General features: G+C 36.3%; 1 protein-coding gene across 1 annotated transcript in view; it reads left to right on the plus strand.

Moving 5' to 3' along the window:
• Positions 1–24,549, plus strand: part of Cftr (CF transmembrane conductance regulator) — a 145,613-nt gene that overhangs the window by 114,885 nt on the left and 6,179 nt on the right. The window contains exons 22-24 of the mRNA XM_048337623.1: positions 289–540; positions 8,617–8,772; positions 19,733–19,822. Of these exons, the coding sequence (XP_048193580.1) occupies positions 289–540; positions 8,617–8,772; positions 19,733–19,822 (498 nt within the window). The remainder of the gene's footprint in view (positions 1–288; positions 541–8,616; positions 8,773–19,732; positions 19,823–24,549) is intronic.

Here is a 24,549-nt window from a genome sequence, read left to right on the forward strand (position 1 = left end):
ATCGAGAATTAAGTGATCACAAGAATAAACAGGTTTATACAGAACCGATTTATTTGATGAATCTCAGTTAATTCTTTTTTTTCTTAAGATTTTAATTATATCCAAGTATTTCCTGTTCATTGGAAAACCTGACAAATAGCTAAGTGATGAGTAGCCTGTATTACAACTTCTCTTATGTTATTGTTGTTTTTTGGAAATTTTTTTCTTGAGTTCCAGGAAACACCAAACAAATTATGGCACAACCTGTAGCTCTCAAACAAAAATAAAAATGCTGTTTTACCATTTCAGATGCGCTCTGTGAGCCGGATCTTTAAGTTTATTGACATGCCAACAGAAGAAGGTAACTCTACCAAACCAACAAAACCATCCAAAGATGGCCAGCTCTCAAAGGTTATGATTATTGAAAATCAGCTGGTGAAGAAAGATGACATCTGGCCTTCAGGAGGCCAAATGACTGTCAAAGACCTCACGGCGAAATACGTTGATGGTGGGAACGCCATATTAGAGAGCATTTCCTTCTCAATCAGTCCTGGCCAGAGGGTGAGATTTAAGTATCGCTTGCATTCTTAGACCTCTACACTCTCTATGTGAATCTCAACAGCCTACAAAAATGTGTTAGCAAGATCCATCTTTTAACATGATTATTGTAGACTAGGATCAACACTGAGCATATACATTTTGAGTTGCTAATAAATAGTATTGTTTCATATGAAATTTAATTTGGAGAGCCTTGAATTGATATAATAGTCTCGTTTAAAATGTCATTACACTTGCAGAACATCTTATGAACTGCTAGTTTACCAAAGGTAGAATTCAGTAAACAAACCATAATTGCAACATGTTTTCAGTTTTCTGTCTAAGTAATGTGGTTAGTTTAATGCTGGCTCCCTCATGAGAATCTTCAACTCTATCTGATGAGTGCTCTGCCAAAATAAATGGACCTTACTTTGTAGCTTCTTTTCAGGCTTTCTTTCCTTCCTTCAAGTTCCCATCAAGATCAATTTAATTTTTGTCATATCACTTATTAACTGGAGATAAAATATACTAAGTAATAATTTTGCTACTATAAAGCATTAATTTTGATTATGCACTAATCATAAGTAACTGTACCTAGGCTGCAGGCCAGTACCTAGCGTAGCTATTCTGGAGGCTGAGATCGATTGAACTGTGGTCTGAAGTAAGCCTAGAGATAAAGATCCAAAAGACTTCATCTCTAGTTAACCAGCAAAATGCCGCACTGGAGGTACAAGAAAGCTGAGCAACCAGGAAGCCTTTAGTTCCAGCTCTGTTACTGGAATTAAAAAAAAAGATGGAATTATTTTGAAGTATTTCCTATGGAATCTGGCACACAGAAAGAATTGATTATATACAATTTTCTTAAACTGACCCTTAGAGAAGGAGAGTTATTTTCTATGCACTTCATGTTACATAAACACATAGAAATTTAGGTAGGAGTATTACATATTTTGATTCATTTTCTTTTCTTTTTTTTTTTTTTTGCCAGTCCTGGGCCTTGGACTCAGGGCCTGAGCACTGTCCCTGGCTTCTTTTTGCTCAAGGCTAGCACTCTGCCACTTGAGCCACAGCGCCGCTTCTGGCCGTTTTCTGTATATGTGGTGCTGGGGAATCGAACCTAGGGCCTCGTGTATCCGAGGCAGGCACTCTTGCCACTAGGCTATATCCCCAGCCCGATTCATTTTCTTTTTAATGGAAATATTATAGACAGTCATCTGTTAAGAAAACTGACCTTTAAATTCTCATTTTTGTGGTTCTTTTTCTTTTTTTTAAATTGAGGAACTGAATTCTCTCCAGGTTTTCTCACTCACAGCTGTCACTCTACCACTTGAGCCATAACTTTGGTTTAGCATTTTTCTGGTTAACTAGAGATGGGAGTCTTGGAGAGTTTTCTGCAAAAGCAGGCTTTAAAACTTGATCCTTGGACTGGGAATGTGGCTTAGTGGTAGAGTACTTACCTCGCATGTATGAAGGCTGGGTCTGATTCCTCAGCACCACATAAAGAGAAAGAGCCAGAAGTGGTGCTGTGGCTTAAGAGGTATTGTGCTAGTCTTGAGCCAAAAGAAGCCAGGGACAGTGCTCAGGCCCTGAGTCCCAAGCCCCAGGACTGGGGGAAAAAGAAACAAAAAACCAACCTTGATTCTCTAGGTCTCAGTCTCCTGAAAAGCTATGCTTACAGGTCTGAGCCACCAGTAACCAGCCTTTTCTGGTTCATTCTAAGTAGATTTAAAAAAAAAAATTAATGGGATATAGTGAGTAAAAGGTTAATCCACTATTACTAACACTGGCATAGAAATAGATCATCAATTGCTTTCCTGTATATTTGATGATAAGCATTTAATATATTTGAGCAAGTTCTACTTATAAAAATAGTGAAATGAGCCAAAAATTGTCATACCATGCTAAGGTGAAAAATTAACATTAGAAATGTGACCCATCTTTTTGTTTTGAGACAAAAAGTTTTTATTTATCATCACTATTTTGATATCACTAAAATTAACTCCATTAATTTTCTATTCATTACAAATTGCGTTTCTTTTATTATTGTCTTTTATTCCTGAGGAAAACTACTTTTAAATGGGCATATGGAAAGATGCTACATTTAAACTGAGAGTGCTCCTACTATGAATGTGAGAATGTTTATGCTATTTGTCTTATATGGAATCCTGTGGAAATCAATAAAGTTTTTATATTGTTGCTTTAGTGTTATATGTACATAGATGTTAGTTGTTCCTTGGGACCATATTAAAATTAATAATATTCTTGGCTTCTCATTTGCACTGGAAAAAGCATAATTCATCTGTGTTGCCTTACACATCCATTAATAGCCTAAGGAATGTCCCTGGATCAGAAGAGATGCCCGGTGCAATCATCATTATGAATAATAACAAGAAGTAGGTTGTAATATTCCAGGGTAGAAAGTTTTGGGAAATTGTTAGTGTGTGTAACTTTATCCGTCCCTTTGTTAATTTATATAGGACAATAAATTTAAGTGGGTTTCTTTGTTAGTTTGTTTTGTTTCTTGCCAGGCCAAAGGCTTGGGACTCAGGGCCTGAGCACTGTCCCTGGCTTCTTTCTGCTCAAGGCTAGCACTCTACCACTTGAATCACAGCACCACTTCTGGCTTTTTCTATAAATGTGGTGCTGAGTAATTGAACCCAGGGCTTCATGTATACATGGCGAGCACTTTACCACTAGGCCATATTCCTAGCCCTTAAGTGAATTTCTTATAGGCAGGATGTAGTTATTTTTTGGTCCACTCTGACAAGCTCTGTGGTTGTATTGGTATATTTAGACAATGATGTTTAAAGTGATTGTTGGTGTGACTGGATTAAGAAATCTTCCATATTGTTACTGTTTTCTGTATGTTTCCTTTGTGCTCTGTCTGTATTTTCATCTTTCATTGTGGTTTTAAGTGAGATGTTGTGATTCCATCATTCTCTCCTTTTAAAAAATTAGTAACTCTACCTTCTTTTGATACTTTGTTTCCTGTAGAGTTTGCAATATACCTTTAAAACAAATCTACTTTCAAATAATACTATGCCAGTTATTAAGAGTTAAATTCAACTATGTTATAACAGTAAAAATATTCACAGTTCCTCCTACTTGTATGTATCTATAGACGGATAAATAGAGATAGAAGTAGATAACCATATGCAGCCATAGATGCAGTTGTAGTGTGGGTATAGGTGTACATATGCATGCTCATATAGCATGTATGCACATATATGATCAAATACATTGTTGCTATGTTTATTTTGAACAATCTGTTTTAGATCAGTTAAGAGGATCCAAACAAAGTCTTTGTTTGGCTTTAGTTATTTATTCTCTGTCATCCTTTCTTTATGTAGATTCAGTTTTCTGATTTTCATATAGCTCTGAGTTCATTTTCCTTTTGTTATATTGCTTGTAAGACTTGTCTACTGAAAAAAAAACCCTTCTGTAAATTTTTGTTTGTCTGATATATTCTTACTCTCCTTTATTTTATTTATTTATTTTTTTTGGCCAGTCCTGGGCCTTGGACTCAGGGCCTGAGCACTGTCCCTGGCTTCTTCCCGCTCAAGGCTAGCACTCTGCCTCTTGAGCCACAGCCCCGCTTCTGGCCGTTTTCTGTATATGTGGTGCTGGGGAATCGAACCTAGGGCCTCGTGTATCCGAGGCAGGCACTCTTGCCACTAGGCTATATCCCCAGCCCCTCCTTTATTTTTGAAGGACAATTTCACAGGGTATAGAATTCTACTTTGGTGGGATTTTTGTTTTTTCTTAGCCTTTCAAATATTTCATTCAAATATTTCATTCCTCTCATTTCTGATTTCATGGCAACAGTTAGATAAAACTCTTACCTATTTGCTTATGTAGTATTTTTCCTCCCAAATATTTTCAAGTTATTTTCTTTATCTTTGACTTTAAATTTTTTCAACGTATTTTTCAGTGTGGGTTTGGGGTTATGCTTTCAATAGCATTATTCTATATTGTTTTTCCTTGGCATTCTGCACATGTGGTATTGTTTTTGATACTAGTTGGGTAAAATTTTGTGATCTTCCTTCCTTCCTTCCTTCCTTCCTTCCTTCCTTCCTTCCTTCCTTCCTTCCTTCCTTCCTTCCTTCCTCCCTCCCTCCCTCCCTCCCTCCCTCCCTTCCTCCCTCCTTTCCTTCCTTCCTTCTTTTCTTTTTTCTCATTCTGGCATTGCACTTACATGTAGGCTAAACTTTTTAGTTGTCTCACATCTCTTGGATATTCTCTTCTTTTTAAAATCATTTTTCTATGGTTTTAGTATTGGAAGTTTTTACTGGTACACACTCAAGGTCATAGACTTTTTAAAGCTATTTTTGGTTGACTAGTAAACTTGTCAAAAGGTATTCTTTATTTTTGTTACAAAATTTTTGGTTTATAGAATTGCTTTGGTTTCCAAGAATTTCCATTGCTGTTTATATTAAAATATTTTGATTGTAGCAATTGCTGCTTTTAATCAAAACCTTTAGTTCATAGAATCTATGCTTTAAAAGTATTTATTTTTAATGCATCTTAATGCAATGTAGCAATTACTTTGAGTAGTTCCTTCAAAAATCTATTTTTCTTTTCAATCTCAAATAGCCTTCTCTTAGAAGCTTTTGGGGTGAGGGACAGTATAAATTTTAATTGCTAAATCACCTTCCCCCAACATAGAATTTTTTTCTCATTGTCCCTCATTTTTTTCTCTTAGAATGAAGACTAGGGGTTTTAATATGGAATTGGGTCCTTAATGATAAATCTTCACGATCAAAATTATTGAGATGGTGTCTTGTACATATCATGCTGTTAGGCAGTCTTTTGATTGAATAGATACATTATGTCATGATCTATTCTTTGGGTGATTTTTGCTGCTTTCTCTATACCTCATTCAAAATATTGTAATGTCACTTATGAGAGTACCAAGGATTCAAAGTCGAGGATCACAAGCATCTAAATGCCTACTTGACTTGTTAAACATATGTCCCACCTCTGTCTTGATCAAAATTGATGTAAAGAAGCTGAATCACTTAGGAACTTCAACAGCACATAATAAACAGATACACAAATACAAGAAAGTATTCTATTATAGTTACCAGGTCGATCAAAGTTTCGCTTCATTTCTAGAGACCATAATGTAATGAAAAATATTTAAAACAGGTTTCCATTTATTGCTTATGAAAATGACAAGTAAAGCACTCTGGAAAGAATATACTGTGACTACTATGTTCATGATACCATGCAAATAAAGCTAGCACCATACTCATTGCTATTTAACTCTCCATATTTAGTAGTTGGATTTATCTTGATCCAAAATTCCCAGATGAGGTGCATTTAAGTTATTAGAAAACATGAATTTGCACTTAGGGTATGTCTTAAAAGCTTATTTTCAGGAAGTACTCTTTCAAATACTGGAAAGAAATTAGTAGGTGCCACTTATAGAAACAAGAAGACTTTGTTAGGTATCCTGTTCTTGAAGAACTTGTCAGACATAATGCATTACTAGAAATTCATCGAAAGGAGGAAACCAGAGCAACAGCTAAAAACTTTAAAGCTGAACAAAAGATTTGCAAATTGCCTCTGGATCCAGTCTTATTCCAGTATAAAGCCAAGTTCTCTAAAAATGTCAGTATTTCTCTCTGAATGAAAGGCAATGTAGTAATTTATTCTGTTCATTAGTCCATGACTACTGACAAGGGATTCAGATCTCAGGATATTTTTCACAAATACTCAAGAGATGAACTTGAAACCGGCCACTTTCACCTGCCAACTTCTGTTTCTTTTCACTGTCAGACTTCATTTATGTACATAGAGATAGCTTACAGCTTGACTATCATGTTTGAAAAATTATGACCTGTGGTAGATGTGTTTGTGCAACATGGACTAATTCAGAAACATAAATGTGTATATGAAATTCCATGAGATTTTTGTAAGAGCTGATCTAGTGATTGACCAGAATTAACTCAGCCCACTTATTTTGAAGATATTCTAAATACAATTTTTCATTCATCTGCTTATGTATTTGTCCATTCTTCCATCTGTTTGATCCAAAGATTTTTTTTTTGTCCCTCTGCCAGGAAAAGAAAAAAAAAGACAATCGTACCCTTATTGAACTTACGTTCTTGGGATAAACACAGGAAATAACCAAAAAAGAAAGAATGACTAAATGTAATAGTTCTATGAAGTAACTACAAAAGGTGTTATGAATCATATTTGATTGTCCTGGCTTTGGCACTTTTCACAGAGAACATACATTAATGAAAGTCTCATGATAGAGGAAGATAATTGTCATCATTACTTTATTTAAAAACTAACTTATCCTAAAGGGCCACTTTATTCCCAAGCTCCTAATAAGTATCTAATAAATTGTTATGAGCTATACAGCATTTACTGTGGTCCACACAGTAGTTCTGGTTTACAATTAGACTATCGTGGGGTAAGTATTAAAATGAAAAGTATTTAAAAGTGCATTTGTGTGGCTGGGGATATAGCCTAGTGGCAAGAGTGCCTGCCTCGGATACACGAGGCCCTAGGTTCGATTCCCCAGCACCACATATACAGAAAAAACGGCCAGAAGCGGCGCTGTGGCTCAAGTGGCAGAGTGCTAGCCTTGAGCGGGAAGAAGCCAGGGACAGTGCTGAGGCCCTGAGACCAAGGCCCAGGACTGGCCAAAATAAATAAATAAATAAATAAAAGTGCATTTGTAGGCTGGTCACTGGTGGCTCATGCATGTAATCCTAGCTACTCAGGAGGCAGTTCGAGGCCAGCCTGGGCACGCAGAGATTCAGGGACAGTGCCCAGGCCCTGAGTTCAAACCCCAGGAATGACAAAAACAAAACAAAATGACAATAGCAAAAGCAGTTGAATTACATATACCTAAAGCCCTAATATTTACTGAACTAGAAACTTAAAAATAAAGCAAAAAATAATCATTCAGAGTGTTAAATGCACTACATGAAAAGACCGTTCAGCCATATTATAATCAAGTCAAGTGATTAGAAATAAAATGGTACCAAATACATACTGCTCAATGCTAGATGTTTTATTCAGTATTAGTTAATGACTGAGTATGTGTCCGACTTTAGTAAAGCACTTCCTCTGAGAGCAGGAATCTGAGACAGAGTTGAGTCTTTCTCTAGGATTCCTATAATACAGATCTCCCCATGCAATGAATAACATCCACAGTTCTAGGTCTTTTTGGTTTGTTGTTTCTAGATCTGTAGGTGGGTTTTTGATTCTAGGTCCTTAGATAACAAGAATAGTTTGCTTTTTTTTTTCTTTTTGCTTCCTGAAATTCCCTTCTTGCCAAAAGGGTCAGATGTTAAATTTTCATCTGCCATCTGTTCAAGAGTTTATCCACTAAAGAATGGTGAGGCTGGTTCAGCCTGCCTTCCATGGGAATCTACAGCTTAATGAACATATTCTCGCTTATTTTCAGGATTGAAATTTACACCTGGTTAATTTATGATGAATAAGGTATATATGAGACCTAGTTATATTAATTAATTTACATATGCACACTAGTTTGGAACTTGATCCAGGAGATTGCTGGCTTACATTCATCCTTGGAAATAATGCATATCAAAAACACTCTATCTTTGCTTTTCTTTAGTGCAAAATTGATACTTTCAGAATTTTTGTAAATGTCAGTGATAAATGAAATCAGCATATCGAGTCCAATCCATCATGGCCACTTCTGTATTTTGTTCCAAGGGTTATTATTTTCTATATCAGTAGTCATCAAAATTGGAAATGGGAGGCTGGGAATATGGCCTAGTGGTAAAGTGCTCGCCTCATATACATGAAGCCCTGGGTTCGATTCCTCAGCACTACATATATAGAAAAAACAGGAAGTGGAGCTGTGACTCAAGTGGTAGAGTGCTAGCATGAGCAAAAAGAAGCCAGGGACAGTGCTCAGGCCCTGAGTTCAAGCCCCAAGACTGGCAAAAACAAAACAAAACAGTCAAAAATTGGAAATGGGAGAAATGGTTGGAATGAATAAGTAAAAATCTTGCCTTGGTGACAGGAGAAACAATGCCAATAGCTTTTTATTGTGAATATGGTATGATATCTGTTTGTCCCGGCAATAATTCCATCATTTTTGCTCTGCAGGTAGGCCTCTTAGGAAGAACTGGATCAGGGAAGAGCACTTTGTTATCAGCTTTTTTGAGGCTTCTGAACACTGAAGGAGAAATCCAGATTGATGGTGTGTCTTGGGATTCAATAACTTTGCAACAGTGGCGGAAAGCCTTCGGAGTAATACCTCAGGTAAGCACAATGAAGTAGTCTGAGATTAAAGCACTAAAATGTCACTTTTTTTTATCATTATTTGATGCAAGAAATGTGTGTTTCTCTGCAAAATGTTCTCTGTACCATGCTGACTATTTGTGTGTGTGTGTGTGTGTGTGTGTGTGTGTGTGTGTGTGTGTGTGTCTTTGTGTATATGTGTATGTGCAATGCCAGGGGAGAAAAAGTCCCAGGACTACAAACTAAAAGTTTGGAGTTCTCTGTGACATATAATTAAGAAATGTTCTTTGTTTTGATAGTGTTTCTCAGATGCACAATCTGTGTCAGAAATCTGAACTTATTGTTTTTACCAGCCTTTTTTTTCTGTTTCAATGGTCTGAATTCCAAGTCAGCAATCACTTGTTGGAGTTGAGAAATGCTTTGTAAGATATAAAAGATGCTCTTGAAATAAGAAAGACTTGAAGCATGAGGTGATACAATTGAAAAGTTGTAATGATTTTGGGGGGGATGGGAAAATGATGTCAGATTAATTTGTGCTTTAAAAAAGTCCATCTTTGTATTGGGTCACAAAGGATCTTTACCCTCACCAGATTAACATAATTGTGTGAATGCTGTTGTGCAATGGACATGCCAGGTTGCAATAGCATATAGCAATAACATTTCTAGTTGAAAATGATCAAGTGAAAACTAGGAGATATCCTCTCTGGGACCATAGCTGAAAGACATTGGCGGTATTTCTGCTGTTATTTGCTCTCATTTTTTATGAGCATTTCATTGCTTTGATAATCATCTTTTTTCCATGGTCCTACTGAATCCATCCCAATAACATGATTCTTTTGGACACTTTATTGCTTTGAGTGCAAAATTACAATGCCAAGAGCACCTTCAGATAGTTTGATAATAAATCTAGACTAAGAAAAAATTAAAAGCCTGTATTTCTTGATAGATGACCTTTGTGCAAACATTTGCTCTTTTCAAACTAATGAAGCACTAAACATTGTTAGCTGCTGAACTGGTGCTTTTAATTCATTTGTCTAGATTTTGCCATCATGCCAGAAGCTCAACTCTGGTCTGAGTTTTGAAAGCAATGTGTTTTTCTTTTGTATTTGGTTTTTTTGTTGTTGTTGTTGGTGGTGGTGATGATGGTTTTTATTTTTTTCAAAAAGAAGAAAGGGATAGTCAGATGGTATAAAGATAAAGAGGCACTGGAAACACAAGTATCCTCTGGTAACAGCATTAGACACAATAAAAATGTGGTAGAATGTTGTAATAATCTGCTTGTCAGAGAAATGTAACTCTTTTAACTCCATTTTTAAATAACAAGGAAGGGTGTGTGTGTGTGAGCGCGTGTGTGTGTTTGTTGTTCTTGTTTATACAAATCTATCTATTAGACAAGGCAAGCTCTAAAAGTTAATTTCAGTTTTGCTGGGAATCCTTTAATTTATCATTCATGTAGAAGATTTTTGTTTTCTTGCTAGGTCTACTTAGAAACCTAAAACAAAGGCAAACTGTCTGGGCCAGAGTTAGATAAAATAATTTATCTTGTCTTTTTTCCCCCTAAAGGGCATTTTTCCACCTTGTCTTTATTTATTTTCCCTCTTCTATGACTTCCAACTTTATATAAAACAGAAGCAATGCATTTAGATATTTCTTCAGAAATGTTTGATGATATCAGTGTAGATGCTTTTTGTATGTTTGATTATGAGCCTGAAATCTGTCTCATTACCACAAATATATCTGTTACCACAATGTAGTTTCTTCTGTAGTGACAGCTTTTGAACTTTATATGAATGCCTAAGAGAAAAACAGGACAAACTTCTCCTACGTTTTTTTCTTAGTGTTTTTTCCTTTATTGCCAAAGTGAGGTACAGAGGGGTTCCAGTTTCATATGTAAGGCAGTGAGTACATTTCTTGTTACCTCCTCCCTCATTTTCTCTTGCCATTCCACTCTCCCCCCCCCCATGAGTTATATGGTTGGTTTACACCAAATGGTTTTGTAAGTCTTGCTTTGGAATCATTTGTCTTTCTATCCTTTGTCTCTCAATTTTGGTATTCCTTTCCCTTCCCTAGTTCTAATACACTATTTTTTTAAAATTACCTATTTATTGTCAAAGTGATGTACAGAGGGGTTACAGTTTCATACGTAAGGCAGTGGGTACATTTATTATACAATTTGTTACCCCCTCAGTCATTTCCCTGCCTATCCCTCCCTCTTTTCCTCTCCCCCCATGATTTGTTCAGTTGGTTTACACCAAATGGTTCTGTAAGTATTGCTTTTGGAGTCGTTTGTCTTTTTATCCTTCGTCTCTCAATTTTGATATTCCCTTTCCCTCCCCTAGTTCTAATGCCAGTATATACAGTATTCAGGGTGCTCAGATGAGATACACGCTCAGTGATAGCGTGGGGACAACCACAGGAAGGGGATACAAGAGGATCATTAAAAAAAAAGCTACGGTTTCACATGGCACGTTGAAAGTAATTACAACAGTGATATAACAGTCATTTCCATAACATGGAGTTCATTTCACTTAGCATCATCTTATGTGTTCATAAGAACATAGCTATGATTTCTTTTTATTAGCATATATTGGTTGTACAGGAAGGTTTCATTGTGACATTTTTATACATACATAAACATAGACATGTGTGTATACACACATACTTACAATGCACTGGATCATATTTTACACTTCCATCTCTCTCTCTCGTATCCCTTTTCCCCTTCTTCAAATATTTCAACATTTTTTAATTGTTCTCCTTTCATATATACAACAAAGTACTTCAACCACATTCACTTTATTCACTCTTTCCATTGGCCTTCCCACATCTCCCTGGTACCTTCCTTGTCTTTTATTGTCACTCATTTTTTAGTGTAAATGAATGATTGAAAGGGGGACTCACAACTGTATTTCACATGGGAACATATTATAACTTAATCATTAACCTCCTCTGTTGCTTTCTCTTTCTCTGTTTCCCACTCCTGTTTTTTAACAGCTTTCAATGAGTTTTCTTATATTATCTTCATACACAGACACAATATATTTTGATATTTATCTTCTGCTACCATTTTCTTTCTGATATTTCTGATATCTAAATGAAGAGATGCTTTTATTTTTCTAACTTTTCTTAGAAAATTCCATCTAAGGATTTTTGTTGTTGTTTCCTTTCCTGGAGTTGGATTTGTAAAAACCAAACCTGAAGAAGGAAGAGGGAATCAAGTATCAAAGAAGAGTTAATTTTGTTTGAACATCTTTTTCTTCCTCTTATCCCTAGATTTTACTAGAGAATATAGTTCTAAAGATCTCTGACACTGAGTTATTGAAGAGCTCTGCATCAGTTGTCACCTGTCTTCATACACATGAAACATGAGTTTTGGATGAGAAATGTCCCCTCTTACTCAAAGTGATTCTGCGGCATTAGCTGTGGAGTTACAAAGTCCTATTTGTATTCCTTTTGGCAAGCCATCGTAGTTGCTCTCATATATCCATCGCTCCTGTAGCTAGAAAGCAGTCTTGGAGAACACACCAGTCTCACAAACAGGTTCCTGTGCACATTTCAAGGTGGAGCCTCCTCTCATTTGTTTTACTTCACCTGTTAGCTATGAGACCAGGAATGAGGCTTAGATTCCTTCACATTGGCTTAGGCTATGCAGACACTAAAATTAAAATTGCCAGTTCACATTAGATCTTGTTACATGACTTAACTTACGAAAAACAGACATGTTTAAAATCTTGGGTTACAAATAAATAACTGTAAGTTTACTCTGAGGAAATAACAAGGCCTTTTCTTAGTACTTAGAAATCAGAGGTTCATACTTGCTAGGGAGCACTCTACTGCTTGAGCCATACCTCCAACTCTTTTTGCTCCCATTTCTCTTTTAGATAAGATTTCACTTTTCCCCCATAGCATCTTGAACCATATGTACCTTTTCACGGTTCCTGCTATAGCTAGAATGACAGGTGTGCACCATCATATCCAACTTTTGAGTTAGGGTCTTGTGAACTTTTTTTTGGCTGTGCTAATCTGGAATCACACCCGTCCTAATCTCAGCTGCCCAACTAGCTAGGATTACAGTTCTAAACTGCAAGTGCCTGGCAAGGACTTGTCTTGTAATAAAACTTGTAACATGAAATAATCTATGGCCATACATGACTCCCACTATAGATAACATTTGATCTGGGGCTTAACTGACCATGTGGCTATGAATATAAACAATGAAATAGGCAGCAAAATGCTCCTATTCAGTGAAATAACTAAAATTAACAATGTTATAGTATTCAACTCCTATATAATTAAAATTAAAAAGATTATAGATGTGTTTAGTTATGCATAAGGTAAAGAGAATTCTTTTGGTTGATATACAACATTAGGGTCCCTCCAACATACAATCTCTGTCATCAGTCAGACATCAAAGAAGGAAGAATATGATCAGGATGATCAATTAATACAGATAATTAAACTCAGGGATGGGTAGGAAGTGCTATCGGTTAGTTCTGGAGAAAAGGCAGCCCCTATGCCCTAGATTCTCAGTACTGTCCTACACCAGGAAATTCTTCCTTCTTCCTTCTCTCAGTGCTGTGCTTCCTACCTCATCTTTTTCCTTCCATCTGTCCCTTACGTGTGGCACACAAATCAAGTTATATACAGCAAAGGGCAGGCTTTGTGAATTGGGGCAATTTTTCACTCCAGCATATATTCTAGAACCAAATGAGATCAGAATCTTGTTTATACATCCCTCCTGGAATGTTTGCTGTGTCTTATGTTAGAATTATCTGTATGTTTTTTTAAGTTTTGTTCAGTGTTGTAAAATATTTTGCAGACATCCTAATTAAAGAGACAAGAATTAAACAAACTCACCAAAAATGGAAGCAGAGTCACAAAATGAATATAGTAGCATATATGAGAGGAATTCACAACACAGTACACTAAATGCTTGATCTCTTTTAAAAGGGTGGTTCTCAAATCACTTGGTTTTAATCTGTGCAATATTAGGCACATTATTAATTTTTCTGTGCCTTAGTTTCCTTAACTGTAAATTGGGTAGAATGGTAGTAACGGTTTTTCTTCACGGTATTTTTTCATAATGAATAAATGTATGAAAAACACTAAGAGGCTCTCCTATCCCATGGCAAGTACAGTTGCTGTTGTTATTGTTGTTATTTGCATTTCATCAAGGACAAGGGATCATGTTTCCTTTATCTCAGGTTAGAATTGGAGCCCATGCTACAGGAATAAACAAATGACCTGTGGACAGTTTCACAAAGAAAGTGATAACATGAGTGGGCGTAACGAGTGCCGAATGTGTGAGAAAAGCTGAATGTGTGAGATTCCAAGCAGGAATATTCCAAATGTGAATAATGATGGGAAATAGAAAAAGTCAAGAGGGTAGGAGGTGAGCAGAGAGAGGAGCTCTAGGAGTATTCAAAGACAAAGGAAAGCTGTGACAAGTACTGATGTGCACTTTTCACTGAGGTGGGGAATGGGCTGACTCTCCTTTAGTGAGGTAGATTCTGGTGAAAGAATGATGGAGACTCAGTTTACAGCCAAAAGCTTTTAGGGAAAGGAATGAGAAGCCTCAAATCCCCAGCTGTAACGTGGTAAGAAGCTAGGTTAAAATGAGGACATGCCAAACTCAAGGCAAAAGAGAAAAATAACTGGTGTGGAAAAAACTACGACACAGTCTTGCTATCTATGAGTCTAAACAAACATCTATGTTACAACTTTTAGTGTATACTTTTTCAGAGATAACCTTAAAATATTTTCTTGATTGAAACATTAAGATAACATACTTGCCATTCACTCTGTGTGTGTGTGTGTGTGTGTGTGTGTGTGTGTGTGTGTGTTTGTGTGTTTGAAGGTTTGTGTGTTTGAAGGTAAGAGTCTCAACAACTTTTCTCCCTGGGCTAGTGTTGAACCCTGATCCTCGGATCTTAGCTTCCTGAACAGCCAGAATTACAAGTATGAGCCACCAGTGCCTGCTTCATTCATTTTTTAAATGTACATTAATTGTTCAAGGGCATTTTCTTGGGGTATTTCACTCATGCATTTATGTACAGTACTTTTAATCAGATTGACACCCCTTGCTCCTTATTCTCACTTTCCTAATTCATTCCCCTATTATTCAGCTGCTTTCATAGTGTGTTTTGTTTTGAAATGATTTTTATTGCACAAGTTCAATTTATCAGAAAATGTTGCTGACATTTTGCCAAAGACAGGAAATCATAATCCTTCTAATACTTAAAAGCATCTCAGCAAGTTTTGTTTGATTTCTTTTGTTTGTGGTTTTTCAGGCAAGATATCATTATGTCCCCCACATCTCAAATTCACTAGGTAGTCTTGGCTGATCTCAAGCTTTCTATCCTTTTTTTTAGCCTTCTGAATGCTGGAATTGCAGGCATTACCCGCAATGTTTGGCACCTGTACTACATTTTAACAGAACTATACTTGATATAAATATATATGTGCATATATATTTCCCTTCTAAACCAAAATTAAACAGCATTATATATTTAATGATAGAGATTCATTCTTCCTACTTATATAACTCTTATTAAATTCAGTCACCACAGCAGGCAAATTGCTCTTTTGTTTTCCTTTGACATCCAGGGCTGAAGCATAGTACCTGATGCAGTGATTCATGACCAGGTCCGAGTACTCTATGTAGGCTTAGCTGTTTCCATTGAGCTGAGGAGTAGAAGAGTCGTCTTTGGGGAAGAGATTAGTCATGTGGTGAACAATGGTGATCTCTTTATTCTGCCTGAGTCCAAGAATTGCTCTTTATGCCATACGTGACATTAAATAAGCACCAAATGTTTGTACAGCCTAACTTTCTTATTGATGAAGAGTTTCTTATAAAGAGTGATAGGGGGTCATTGTGGTTGAGTGGTTCAGGTTCATATTTTAGTTCAGGATAGATCTGACTGTGCCCTATTGACAAACTCTATGACTTCCCAGGACCTTGGCTGTCACATTTGTAAACCTGGGAGGAAGGGACTAATGAGACCTCCAAGGACCACTTAGCTGTTCATATGAGTTTGTGGGAAGTTCTGTCAGTTTATAAAAAAGAACTAAGACATCTATTGGTCTCTGCCCCACTGGAGCTACAGAGCGCCAGATCCTCTTTGCAATACTAGAATGGAATGTCTGATGGATTGTATGAAATTGAATTCTAACTGAACCAGTTTGTTCAGCTAATTTTTTTAAATTGAAAGAGCACATAGTTCTACTTTATGGCAGACAATAGGCTATACATAAAAGACATATAGAATTTCAGAGAGGAAAAAAAAACACACCTAAAACCTTCATATATCTAATTCTAGCAAGTGATTTTCTTCCTTGAACATCCAGATAATGTATATATTTTAAATAAAATTAATTAACATATAGTATCATAATATATTTGGAAAGTAACTTAAATAGATTATAGATTATTAATGTACAAAGTGTAGGCAAATGCAGAAAACTGTACCGAATACTAAATGTCTCATTTTACAGTGAACAAACATACACTAACTCATGTTAAACAAAATAGGCTTCTGATAACCATTGTTTTGCTGGGAAATCCATTTCTTAAGCAATTACTAAAAATCATCAACATTGCCGCATAGTGAAAAAGAAAGGGAGGAATGAATAACTGTTTAAAAACAGACTATACTTCTGAGCCCAGAGTAGCTGTTTATGGATCCGTAGGTCTGCTTTTGCTCAGCCTGCAATCTTTGCTACCTCCAAATCAATGGGCATAGGGATCTGACAAACCCAGAGACTTAAGGCCTTTGCTATGACGTTGAGGAACACAGGTGTGGATACAGCCATGCCTGGGTTTGAATTCCACCTCCTACAGGTTGCTTGTTAAGTGGCCTTGGATGAACCACCCAACTTCTTGTTTCCAGTGCAACAGTAGGATCTATCTATTTGGGTTACTATGAAGATTAACCTGTCCCAGGGCAAGGCCCATGGTAAGCCTCTCATAAAGGGGAGTGCTGTGTCCCAGCCTTTAGGCCAAGGTCACTTTTCTGAACCATGTAATTAACACATTGTCTCATACATGGCTTTCCCTCACAACCATTCTTTCCTGTCCTCCTCAATAATCTTAGAAAAGCTTAAAAAAGAACTATTTATGTCATGAACTGCAGAAAAAAAAAACAGATTATTTTTTAGTTGCTGTCGTTGCTTTTTTTGTTTTCTCTTTTTGTTTTGTTTGTTAGTTTGTATTTGGGAGGATGAGAGGGGCATAGAAAAGGTAGAACAAAGGGTGGACAAATACAACTGTGATACTTACTAGACATTATAAGGAAAGTGAATTGTACATTTTTGGGTAGGAATGGGAGGGAAAAATTGGTAGAGAGCAAGGGAAGGGAAGACATGGTTCAAAAAAAAGAATTGCACTCATGCTAGCCTTGAGCAAAAAGAAGCCAGGGACAGTGCTCAGGCCCTGAGTCCAAGCCCAGGACTGGCCAAAAAAAAAAAAAAAAAAAAAGAAAAAAAAAAAAGAATTGCACTCATTACCTGACTCATGAAACTAACAGTAACATCTGTATTCCACCCCTACAATAACAATAAAAGAAAAAAGAAAAAGAAAGAACTATAATATAAAAATAGTAAATGACAAAATTCTATTAACAAGCATTTAAAGCTTAGCATTTGCCCTATTGTTTTTTTTAAGTTTTTATTATAAAATTGATGTACAGAGAGGTTACAGTTTCATACGTTAGGCATTGGATACATTTCTTGTACTGTTTGTTACCTTGTCCCTCATACCCCCCTCCCCCCTCCCCCTTTCCCCCCCTGAGGTGTTCAGTTCGCTTACACCATACAGTTTTGCAAGTATTGCTTTTGTTGTTGTTTCTCTTAATTTACCCTTTGTCTCTCAATTTTGGTATTCCCTCTCAATTTCCTAATTCTAATACCAGTATACATGGTTTCCAATATGCTCAGATAAGATTACAGAGATAGTGTAGATACAATCCAAGAAGGTGATACAAGAACATCATCAACGGTGTAAACTACAGATACACATGGGATGTTGAAAGTAGTTACAACTGTGATATAACAACCATTTCCGTAAAATGGAGTTCATTTCACTTAGCATCATCTTATGTGATCATAAGGGTATTGCTATTGTGCTCTTGTGATCCTCTGCTGTGGCTTGCCTAATCCTGTGCTAATTATTCCCAATAAGGGAGACCATAGAGTCCATGTTTCTTTGGGTCTGGCTCACTTCACTTAGTATAATTTTTTCCAAGTCCTTCCATTTCCTTACAAATGGGGCAATGTCATTCTTTCTGATAGAGGCATAAAATTCCATTGTGTATATGTACCACATTTTCCTGATCCATTCGTCTACAGAGGGGCATCTGGGTTGGTTCCAGATTCTCGCTATGACAAATTGTGCTGCAATGAACATTGTTGTGCTGGTGGCTTTACTGTGATTTTGTTTAAATAATAAACGGAGACAAGTGGTCAGGACCAGTTCTTGTTTACTTCTCTAGTCCCAGAACTCCTCAGTAATCCCCTTTGTCTACTCCCTTTAACTTATTTGGATATTGCTTTTATGTACATGGAAATGTGGAAGTTGGTATACAAATGTGCTCATCATACAGCTCATGATCTTATGCACTCTTATCACCAATCCTGTGAAGTACCGTAGGAGCCCCCACCTTTTCCAGGCAGGTTGAGAAATATTAGCGTAAGAATTCTGGAGAGGAAAAGGGAAACTAAAAATGGAGGAGGAGGAGGAGGAGGAAAAGGAGGAGGGGTGGGGGATCCTGAGATATTCTGTCTGAGATTTACAGACACCATCGTCTGTAGCCAACTTGCCTTATGCGGCTTCTTACAGACCAGATGAGCACTGAGCAAGCAAACATTTTTGGTTTAAGGTAATTTGTAAAATCTAAGTCTTCAAAAATTTATTTCTTAATTCTTCTTAGTGAGTATTATCAACCAAAGATAGAGGAAAAATTATTCTAAACATTAACATCAATTTTTTTTTCGTTCACACATTTGCATAAAGAGATTCCATGAGACTTCCCAATGAGAAAATTCTTCTCCTTTGGGTTTTTTTAAACTTGATAAGGCCATGATATGACAAGTCAGAGTCTCAGAGTAATGGTTGTATAATGCTCTTCATTGGGAATTAGATTTAGTTTCTACTTGATTCACACCAAGTCTTATCTGTCTCTCTTTTGTAAAACACATGAAATTAAATGAGTTTTTGGTTTCTTCTTTTGTCAGTTTCTAAGTTGTTGCTGTGTTTTATCCCTGTTTGGTAGTTTATGTAGTATTGTGCCTTGGTTTATAAGCCATGTGAATGTATGTGTTTGTCTATAACCATAAGCTATGTCAAAATCTCTCTGGAAGCTAGAGTTATCAAAAAGATCCAAGGAAAATACATTAACAAAATAGTAATTTAGTCTAACATGTTGATCATAAGCTTTTTTTTTTTTTTTGCCAGTCCTGGACCTTGGACTCAGGGCCTAAGCACTGTTCCTGGCTTCTTTTTGCTCAAGGCTAGCACTCTACCACTTGAGCCACAGCGCCACTTCTGGCCATTTTCTATATATGTGGTGCTGGGCAATCGAACTCAGGGCTTCATGTATACGAGACAAGCGCTCTTGCCACTAGGCCATATTCCCAGCCCCAAGCTTTTTATTTTTTAAGCTTTCAAATTTTGTATTTTCTTACAACTGAGGAATATTGCTAAAGAGAAAAGTTTAAAGTGATCTCAATTTCTTTGCACTAAGAACATTAGGATTAGGAAAAGGTTCACAAGGAAATTAAAATGCTGCTAAAACTTCCTTTCTTTAAAAAATTACACAAACCAACCATGATAAAATATTGACATTTAAGGAAACTGGATGTAATTTCATGGCTGTTTGTTCTCTTGTCTTAAAATACTTTTTTCTTCTTGAAATATTTTAAAAATAAGGTAAGGAAAAGAGTTGTTTTATTTATTCATGCTTTCTTGTTTTCTTTATTGTTATAGAAAGTATTTATCTTTTCTGGAACATTTAGAAAAAACTTGGATCCCTATGAACAGTGGACTGATCAAGAAATATGGAAAGTTGCAGATGAGGTAAGGACGCCAAACTGGAATAATTTTGAAGGAGGTAATGCTTATGTACTCAAGCGGTCATCATAGCTATGATAATCATGCACAACTGTGTGTGTGTGTGTGTGTGTGTGTGTGTGCGTGCCTACACACACTTTTAGGGGGACTGAACTAATAATCTACATGGAACAATCTTGATCTAATTTGAGGAGACCAATGCTCTCCTCAGTGGACACAAGCCTTGTCTTAACCCATTCACCCTAATATAACAAAATACCATAAACAGATTAGTTTATAGACAAAAGTAACTTATTACTCATAGTTCTGGAAGATGGTAAGTCTAAAATCCAAGGAGCAGTGGGTACTATTTGGTGTGTGCTAAGGACCTGCTTCTGGTTCAGATATGATGCCTTCTTTTTGAGTATTTACCTAATAGAACTGAATGAGCTCTCTGGGGCACTAATCTCCGGCATGCGGGCTCCATTCTCATGTCCTAGGCACTTCCCAAAGTTCTCACTTCCTAATGCAAGTACCTTAGGAGTCAAGATGTCAGTGTATGAGTTGAAATTACTAAGAAGTAGCAGCACATCCCTGACACCTCAAATTCATCTTCCTCATATGCAAAATACATTTATTTTATTTCAAAAACTCCAAAAGTTTTGACTCATTTCAGCATTCATTTAAAATATCTAAAGCTCCACTGAATGCATGTTAAAAAATAAAATAAAATATCTAAAGCTCAAAGTCTTTCCTAAATCATATATAGACAAGTTGGGACTTAAGAGTTTTTGAAAGTATCATTCCACTACTACCTACACTTTTGTAGTCCAGTTTCTATTTATAACATGTTCTTCCCTTTTTTCCCTCTCTCTGAAGTAGACTTTGCCAGGAGCTTTGAATTGCCAGTGAGTGCTAAACACTTCCTCCTTGAGTGCCCAACCTTAACATGCCCCTAGTAAAATGCACTTAGATTAACCGTTTTCATTATCAAAGTTTCCTTATTACCTAACAAGAGCAGGGACTTTAGAGAAAACATTAACTAAACTGCAAGTGACACATTCTAAGGTCTTTGATGTGACTTCACAGGGTGAAGTACAGGAACACGGTGTTGTGGGAAAGAACTTGGAAGGGAAGACATCAGGCTTTGTAAAGTCTGCAAAGTATTGTCAAACCACAATAAAATTTGTGGGAACAGAGGATCATAAAATAATCCAAAATCTTAGAAGACACAGTTAAGACTCTAAATACCAATATAATGCAAATATTTATATGTCTCGAGTTTCATTCTTCAGTCAATATTTAGGTGTATCTTTCTACTGATCCTCTTTTCAAAAGAATATTTGCTGTTTATGAACAAAGGTGATGATGTTGTCTTCATGTTAATAGCATGTGCTTTGAATAGGAGTGAAGTTTTTTTGTGTTTGTTGTTTCGAAGAGGCCCAGAAGCCCAAATAGTCACCAAGCAATAGACTAGAAAAACAGAAAAGGGCATTTGGGTGAAAAGGTACTAAGCTTAGACTTAACTCCTATATGATCAACCATATAGCTTAGGCAAATGGGAACATTTTAAGGTGTGTCAGACTCTAAACTGGTACAAAAAAGTCTAAACAGACATTGGCTTCCAACAGTCCAGCACTTTCTTTTTTGCAGTATTGGTGACCTTCCTCAACCCCATGTCTGATCACCCATTCTTCTTTCCTATGGTTCCTATTGCCTGACAAAGTTCAGGATATTTAAAGTGGTTTACCAGGGCCTTGATGGTTCTGGTTTTTTGAGTGTCCCTCTAATATAACATTTGCTCTCCCAGGGCTTCCTGTGGTTTGACTATTCTGAGTTTCTCTAAAGCAGGAAGTGCTTTCTGTTCTCTGAATCTAGGAAACTCTCCCAGGCTGTCACTACCTGCAAGTCTCTCCATACACATGGCATTTTCCAAAAACTTAACTTGATGCCCCATGTATGAGAGAGGAGCCTGTCTTAGGAGAATCTTCTGCCTTCTCCCCTTCCCAGCATTCTGCATGCTGGAAGGAGATTTACTTCTTAATATCCATATTTTCAGAAGAATTGTCACTTTCTCTAAGTCTGGGATCATGTCTTGTTCACTATAGTGTATCCAGAGCCTCGAATAGTGTTACAAACACGGATGGTGTTGATAAACATTGATTAAATGAGTGAGTAAAGGATTCCATTTTACATGTGACATACCATGAGAAAAGCCTTGTGACTGATACTCAGCAGACATTAGCATACCGATATTATCTTCAAATCATTGTACAGTGGTTTCAATTTACCATGTCCATTTCCATGTACACTGCATGGAACCCCTTCCATCGTTCTCCCCATAGTATCTCAATTTTAATAAAGATGCTAAGCTTTGAGAAGTGAGGGTCCTTCTGGGATAAATGTTTCCCCCAAATGAACTGTCTCAGGGTAGTTCAGACTCTAAGCATCATGACTCTCAGTTTTAGAATAAAAGTTTGGGGGTAACTGCTTGCTTCTTAGATTACTTACGAAAGTCCCAACACTATACGTTAATAACCAAGTAAGCTATTTTAGAAGCAAGATTAATGGCATAAAGGATTGCCTTTTAGGTTGATTGCCTTTTAGGGTTTGTGGCGAGAAGCTTGGAGAGTAGAGGCACGAATATAAAGAGGAGCTGAGTGCCTATTTTTATAACTACCAACTGATGGACCCTTCAAACTGCAATTCACTCTTCTGAATTTTTTATATCCTTCTTTTAAAAATAAGAATCAGCCCTTGCTCTGGAACAGCATTGCAGGACATAGTGCTAGCAAAAGCCATTACTTTGAATGAGATGTCTGGTCCTTTACAAACTTTCAACAATTTTTTTCATTTTTATTTTAATCCTGAATAAAATAAATATGACAAAATACATGGCATTTATGAAGCTAGGTAATTTGAAGACTTTTTAGTTTGACATGATACAAAACACAATTTTTACTAGCAAATTGGGCAACAAATACAATTTATTAGCTGGGCAACATACAGATGGGAAATTCTTTTATTCTAAGGTTCCTTATATACACAAATTGTTAGTGCTTTTTTTTAATCCCAACTTGGGAATAAAAGTATTTTAAGAACTTTAGATTCCAATTCTTTTGGCTTGAGTTTAAATGTTTTAAAAAGTTTGCTAAAAAGTGGTTTTGTGATGACAGCACTAGACATCTTATAATTCTGCTGTTAAATGTCAATAAATTAACAATCTTTATTTTCATTTATCTTTTGTTTTCCTTGGCCTTGTATTGCTTATCACTTGAACAATAACTTCTCAGTTTTACTCCCTCTGGACTATTAGTTCTTTCAAAGAAGACCCTAGTGTTATTCACCAGGTCTCACAAAATTTCTAGAATTTGATAAACTATCATTATTGTTATTTAAGAAACATATGACTAAGTACCAGTATAAACAGATTATCAATAAGCAATATATTCGGTAACAGTAACTGTATCTATCCAAAAACAATTCCTGGTTTATTTTACTTCTCATTTTTCAAATATCACAAAATTTTTAACAGAAAAGAGGTACTTTATGAAATTGTTAGCCACTGACTTCAAACTTTTGAGTTTTATTGACTTATAGTGACCTTTTTTAAGTGATTATGGTTACAGAAATTTTTACAGTACTTCATACTAAATAGAGCAGTGAGATAAGAATGTTACAGAATATCCCTAGTTGGTCAATTTCATTGTCATTCACTTTTAAAATTCTCCTCTTTAAATATTGACAATGATAGATGCGTATGTATTTTATTGTTTACTTGTAGTAAAGAGTTTCATATGGAGGGAAAGACACACTTTGTTAAGCTTTTAATCATGGGAAAGTACAAAGTGTAAGTCAGTTATGTAGCTTTTTTAGTATGAGTTTAGGAAATTAGTGTGTAACTAGTATAAATCAAGAATGAGAATATTCCATGATTATCCAATTATCAACCCTGTTACTATAAATATGATTTAACTTCCTTTTTTTGTTTGTTTGTTTCTTTGTTTTTGTTTTGGTCATCCTGGGTTTGAACTCAGGGCTTTTGTGTTTTACACTTGGGCTACAGTTGTGGCACAATTGTGCCCCAATCCTTTTTGCTTATAGAGTTTTTTAGATGAAGTCTCAAGTTTATCTGGTCTGCCCTCAGACCTAATTCTCTTATATACCTGAATAACCATAATTACTGATGTGTACCATCATACCCCGCTTAGTTGGGAAAGAGTTCCTCTTGCTTTTTGTTCAAGATGGCCTCAAAATATTATCTTCCTCTTCCTGCCTCCCAAGAAGTTGGAGTTGCAAGCACTTATTACACCACACCTGGCCCCTACTTCCTGGTGTTTGTTTCCCAAGGTAACTTGCAAAGTGCAAATATTGAAAGCCGTATTGTCATACTAGGATCATGTTTCAGAGACTGCACCCATGTTCTTGTTATTTATCAGACTCCAACAATGCTTCCTCCCACAGACATCTCAGTTAATATTAACAACTCATCAAGATTAATGCTATTACTTCCTCCCGTTTTTTGTATTTAAGGTAACAGACTCAAATAAAGTAGACTTCTAAAATAAAGTAGACTTGTAATTCTATTTGGAGGTTTTCCATGGAGTAGGGGATAAACAAGCAAAGCAATTTGCCTTAGCTCATACATTATCATGGCAGAGCCAAAACCAGCATACATTAAGTTGTGATTCATCAAAACTGTTTCATTTGGCTACCAGCATTTAAAAATCTCAGTATTTATATGTTGAACGAAT

The sequence above is a fragment of the Perognathus longimembris genome, chromosome 2 (assembly GCF_023159225.1).
Source record: "Perognathus longimembris pacificus isolate PPM17 chromosome 2, ASM2315922v1, whole genome shotgun sequence".
In the NCBI taxonomy this organism is placed as follows: Eukaryota; Metazoa; Chordata; class Mammalia; order Rodentia; family Heteromyidae; genus Perognathus; species Perognathus longimembris.